Raw genomic sequence first — 6,000 nt, forward strand, 5'->3', positions numbered from 1 at the left:
GCAGTGCTACATTTTTGAGTCCTCATGTGTCTGTATGGTGGGAGGAGAGGGTAATGAACAGAAAACTCTTGTTTAGAAGGAGATGTTTAAAAGAGGAAAAAACACCCCAACCCAGAGTATTTTTTAGACTACTAAGAACCACGACCCTAATTTTTTCCCTTGGTGTATGGCAGTGTATTTTAATAGATGTTACCGTGCACTTCAGTTACAAATGCTAGAAAGTTTTGTTAATGCCAGGTTGTTTAAACTATCTTCTTATTTAAAAAACTGATCCTGAAGGTTTATCTCACTGTCTTCAAATGTAATTGCAGTCTTCAGATCTGATTTGGACCTGGAGACAGTGTATTAATAGCAATATTAATAGTTCTCAAACTTCCAGTTATTCAGAATGTGTATTCTGTGGTGATGATATTGGTCAGTCTAAAAATGTGATAATTCTCTTCAAGCTGCTTGTTCTTATCCTTCCTTTCCTTTCTGTCTTCCTCCAAAAGGGTATGACTTCTAATTTTTTTATTCTTAAACTTGATTTTGAGAGGTAAATATAAAAGTACTTAATATTACAAGTATCTTTGTTTAGGTGGTTTTAATTTTGTGCTGATGAGAATCAAACTTTTAAAAAAAACCCAAATCAACAAAACCCCCTAAGCACTACTCTTAAGTACCTTTCTGTGATATAGACAATCAAAGAATAAATGATGTGTCAGAGATGAAGAATTCAGCTAGTGCACTGCAGCAAGCAGCAGGACCTGTTGGACATAAAACACGGGACCAAGCCACGCAGACCACTTGTGAAATTCCCAGACCTTCTAAATCAAGTGGGGATTCAGATGACTTCCTTAAAAATGAGGTATTAAGAATTCCTTTTGACTCCTCCCCTCCCTCCTCAATTATGTTACAATCATTAATCATCATAATTGTTATATTATCTGGGGGTGGGCTTGGGGGTTACTTCTGCTTAGAAATCTGTTTGAGATGGAAAACATGAATTATGGATATTATAGTGTAGTTCAGCACTTAGGCATGCAAAATAAATTTAATACTACTTTCTAAATAGGGTATTAATACACTGCAGGACTAATTCTCCTTTACATCAGAGGGATTTTTGTAAGGGAGCAAGTCTCTTTTCCCCATCTCCCTCATCCCTGAACAACACAACTACCAAAGACAAAGGACTAGACTGCTAAATTGGACCCTTACTAATCTAGAAATCATACCTGGATTTTGAACTGATGATGACAGAACCCACACATCAGTTTGGCTGTTTTTTTTCCACTGGGTAAAAATCCATTCCTATAAAGCTCAGAACCTGGTGTCATTTCAGCTCCACTCCAGAATGGAAGAAGCATAGCCGAAACATCTGGTATCTTGCTTTTTGAGCTAACTGCATCAGCTCTTTCCATTTTCTATACTCATTGACTGGGAATCAGTCACAATTGACTCAGCCCTAGCAAACCTGCACTCAGCAGTGAATGTGAGCATATGGTGTTTCAAAAGTTACTGTAATGGAAAAAGTTGTCAGTATGCAGGAATACTAATAATGCTCTTTTCTAACCTAGTCATTTCAGCTTATTGAAGAAAATGAATGTCTCAAACAGGAACTAGCCAAAGCTAAAATGGCTCTTGCTGAGGTCCAAATGGAAAAAGATGCCCTGCTTCATCGTATAAAGAAGATGAATATTGATCATCAGTAGGACAGTGTTCTGTTGGTGCAAGGCATCATCAGCAGAACTTCAGGTGATGGTGGTATCTAAAATACTGTGTGTAAATTGCTGGAAGACGTGGTGGGGTTTTTTTGTCACAGACAGTTTTCTCTTTATGAACTAATTACTATTCTGAAATGATCATTAAACATTGTAACTTTTTTTAGCCCATTTTAAACTGAAATGACTTTGGAAAAATCAGTTTATACTTTATTAATTTACTGAAGAAAAAACCATCTACTTTTAATATTATCAAAGGAGTTTTTTAAATGTTTTCTGAAAAGTGGATGGCTCAGCAATGAAAGAAGGTGCCTAGGTGCATAATTGAGTAAAATGTACCATGCCTCATTAACAAACTGTACCTCTGTTTGTTAAGGTTATATTGTTTTATTATTACCAGAAGTTATCTATACAGGAGGTTACATTTGCACTATGATGATATGGGCTAGATCCTCTAGAATAGTATAGCTACTGAAAATTAAAATACCAGCCCTAAATTGGCCCCAAATCTGTATAGTTTGCCCAGAGAGGATTTTAAGATTAATCCTCTGGTGCTATATTGTTCCATATACCTGTTCCATATTCACTCCTAAAATACCACAGTAAATGCTGGAGAATTCTAGAGGGCATACTACTGGGCTTTCCTTCTGCGTGAAGGTCTGCTGTATCTGTACAGCTGATGTAATTTAGACATTCAGGCTTTTTTTTTTCCTCTCTCTGTAATGAGGATGTAGCCCTGCAAAAGGATCCACCCCTTTGTGAAAGGTGAGCTTTGAGCCATTTTGCATGCATGTCTGATTTCTGCACAGCTCATCAGACATGCCCAAGGATTTGGTCTAATGTATTTAAATATGTAATGTCAATACTGGGGGGGGGGGGGAAGGAGAAATCCTACAGGGATTCATTAATTGTATATTGCTTTTTTTGATAAAAAAAGCTGTAGAGAGTCATTTAATTACCCAATGAAATTGTGAGATTACATGAAATGTAATTATACAGTTTAATTCATGGGTGATTTGTACAAATTGAACAATAATTTTCAGCTAAAAACCGGTACAGATGAATAAATAAAAAAGCACAACACTGTAAAATACAGAATATAAGAGTGTGCTTCTAAACAATTTAGGAAACAACACACAAAACCATACATGCCTGTAAGAGATTGTTTTTCCTAAAAGTAAAAATGACTGAATAATTAAATAGTGACCTTGAATCTGACAAGTGAAAACCTTTCAATTGCTGCCACAATTGTTCCTGCTCCATGGGATGTTTGAGGGAAATTTTGTTTGTAGATCTGCAGACAAATCTCAAAGTATTTAGTATCCTGTGGTTTGACTTTGCATATTCAGGCTGTCAAACTAGTTTTAATTAAAATGGTTTTCATTAAAAATTTTTGGAGGACACATAATTTACACTGCTGAAAATAGTTATTGAAAGTATGTAGATTTCAATCAAGAACTCTGTGGAAGAACTGGTTTAGGCACTATTCTAAAGTCTGCCTTATGAAACCCTCGTTGAAACTCCCTTTAATACCCATGGAAATTTTTATCTTATTATTCTGAATAAGATGAAAAAATAGACACATAACTGTTTCTAATAGAGAAACTAAATATATTTCAAATGGTATTTAAGACAACACAGTATTAAAATATGAGTAGTCCAATTTCACGAAAATATTATGTCACATTCAGGGGAGTTCTCCTCAACTGGTTTAATTCTGATTGGTACTATTAAAGTCAGTAATTCCTACTCGGTTTATCCCTGCCAAGACCTAGTTAGAATTATTCTGAAGAAAGGAATGTATAGAGTGCTTAGTAGCATGTTGCTGGAATAATACATTGAGAATTGTCCAATTTTAAAAAAGAAATAAACAGCAATATCAAACGCCTGTCCTTATTACTGCACAAGCTAGTACCTGGTTCATTTGATAAAAACCAAGCACAAACCAAACCCAAAACAACCACCGAAGCCAGCTTTTCTTAGTACAGCTGTTGAAATTCAGGGTATCACTTTCTTGCACTTCATTATAATGGAATACATTTCTATTTCTTGGCAGCTTTGCAGTAATGAGCATCATCTGTGGACAGTTCAGAAGAGATGGATGTGCTTGGTTGTGGACTTGATATTACTGAGAGTGATAGTACTGTGTCACTTTGCAATGAGGGTTTTTTTTACTGGAAAAATACAGAGGGAGAGTTAGGTTAATGTTCGACAGTACAAAGTTATTCTAAGCATTAATAGGTTGTACTAAAAATAGCAGCTAAGGGCCTCAGACTAAATAAAAAGGCTTAGTTCATTCTCAGGGTTCTGCTGGTTTTCATAACCTCCTTAAATCACCTATAAGATGTGTACCATCAGTAGAGCCTCTTGAATGAATCACCACTTTTATTCTGCAAATAACTAAATGGTACAGTTTGTAGAACTTCAGTGTACACAGAAAAATTACTCCAGAAGTCTTGCAGGCAAAATGTCACCAAGTTTTATTTTCCATTTTCTATGGAAATTTAGACTAGTCTACAGATTAGCTTAATACTCATTCAGCTTTGTTTAGAAATACTGTTTTAATATCTAATAAAGCTTTCAAGTTAGCTCACCTTGAAGAAAGAGGCTTTGCCCTTCCCTAGGCTAGGTTATTGCATCATGCTGGCATGCTCTGTCATAATTCTCACAGTAACTCGAATGTTGTTGGTAAGTACTAATTTTAAATCAAAATTATGTGGCCCTACAGAATTACTTATAAAAGGCCTGTTGGAGAGGCAGCTTTGAAGAGACCATGCCTGTTCTCTGATGTCCCAGCTCTGGCTTCATGACAGTAGTTATTCCAGTCCCTGGATTAAACCTGCCATGGCTGTTGGCATGGGAACCATGGTACTGGCTTCGAGGGAACTGATGCTTCCCCACCCCCTGCCTAAGTCCTTTATTTCCTGGTTCCGTTAGCCCTGTCTGTACGCTGTCCCCCCTAGGATTTGACTTGGAGTCTTAAACTGGGGTCATAATTCATCTCTAAAGGATAATTGCAGACTTCCCAAATCTGATAATGGTTACCTTTAGTCAAATTCACAATAAATTTAAGGGGAATGTGATAATAAAGGTAAGGACTTTATCAAATGTCTGCAGTTCCAAGAGTACAAACTGTGTGAACATATTGCAGAAGCAAATGCCTTGCAGTGACCACATTTCAGGTAAGTAACAACGGAGAAAATGTTTTCTGTATAAATGTGTTTGTATTGGTCTAGTTCTTAAAATCTTTATCACTAAATGCTTGAAGTAGATTTTCAACACACTGTTGCTATCTGCAAATTTTAGAGAGTACTTCAGATTCCGATTCAGCTGTTGACACAAATTGGTCTTTATATATTGTAGGAGCAGAAAATGACCTTGCTAGTATGTTAAGTAGCAATGAAGTTAAGGGTACTTGTGAAACCCACTAATTCATCCCTCCTAGTGGGGAAATGAGTCTTTTGACAGTCCTGCAACATAACCTTTTCTTTTTTCTTCTGACCTGTGCCACTTTTGCTGACTGTCTTCTGAATAGCAGCCCCAATTATTCTGCCTCAGTGCAGATACCCATCATTGTGAACCTACTAGCAGGTTTTGTAGTGCTGAAGCACATCTCTAATGTATTGAGGCAAACACATGGCTTGAAACAGTGCAGGAAATCTGCACTAAGCTGCACCCTGTTTAGTTTTGTGCTAGTATACTATCTGATCTTGTATTACTTATAAATGACATGGAATCTTAAAGCATGAGCAGTACCAAGATCATATTAATCAGTATGAAGGGATGCAAAAAATCTGTAGTGAAACACTAGGAATAGTGGTCTTGTGCTGGAGGAACAAAGCTCCGTTTCTCAATCAAATTAAGAAAAAGCTTAAATTTTAAGATTAATAGTAAATAGAAGCTGAGTAGTTACAATTCTATGTATTTTTTTGTGTTCTTATATAAAAATTTTAAAATCTCACATTTCTAAAATGGTTTTGTCTGAAACTTGTTATAGTGAATTTTTGGTCTCCTCATTGCATGTAGAGGGCCAAACCTGCTGTCACTTTAGTGTAGTAATTATGGATTTATACAAGTTTCAAGCAGCTTAAACTGCGTCATGAGCATGAGCAAGGGTTAGACACTGTATCTTTGAATTGTCTGGTTCCTAATTAAAAATCTGCTTATTGGCTATTGTGTATTTTGGTTATAAAAAATCAGAAGAAGTTTAATTATGAAAGGTATTTTCTGAACACTTGAAAACTAATATTTATGAAATATTTTTGCAACTTACAGCTTCTCAAATACTATAGAACATCTT

The 6,000-nt window shown here is 36.0% G+C and overlaps 1 protein-coding gene across 4 annotated transcripts in view; it reads left to right on the top strand.

Annotated features, from left to right (window-relative positions):
• BLTP3B (bridge-like lipid transfer protein family member 3B) overlaps nucleotides 1-2,589 on the top strand; it is a 57,427-nt gene extending 54,838 nt beyond the window's left edge. For all 4 annotated transcript variants that reach the window (XM_074902670.1, XM_074902669.1, XM_074902671.1 and 1 more), the window contains 2 exons: nucleotides 678-847; nucleotides 1,557-2,589. In XM_074902670.1, the coding sequence (XP_074758771.1) occupies nucleotides 678-847; nucleotides 1,557-1,691 (305 nt within the window). In that variant the 3' untranslated portion in view covers nucleotides 1,692-2,589. The remainder of the gene's footprint in view (nucleotides 1-677; nucleotides 848-1,556) is intronic.
• The last annotated feature ends 3,411 nt before the right edge of the window (nucleotides 2,590-6,000 follow it).

This window comes from Athene noctua, chromosome 3, assembly GCF_965140245.1.
Source record: "Athene noctua chromosome 3, bAthNoc1.hap1.1, whole genome shotgun sequence".
Lineage (NCBI taxonomy): Eukaryota > Metazoa > Chordata > Aves > Strigiformes > Strigidae > Athene > Athene noctua.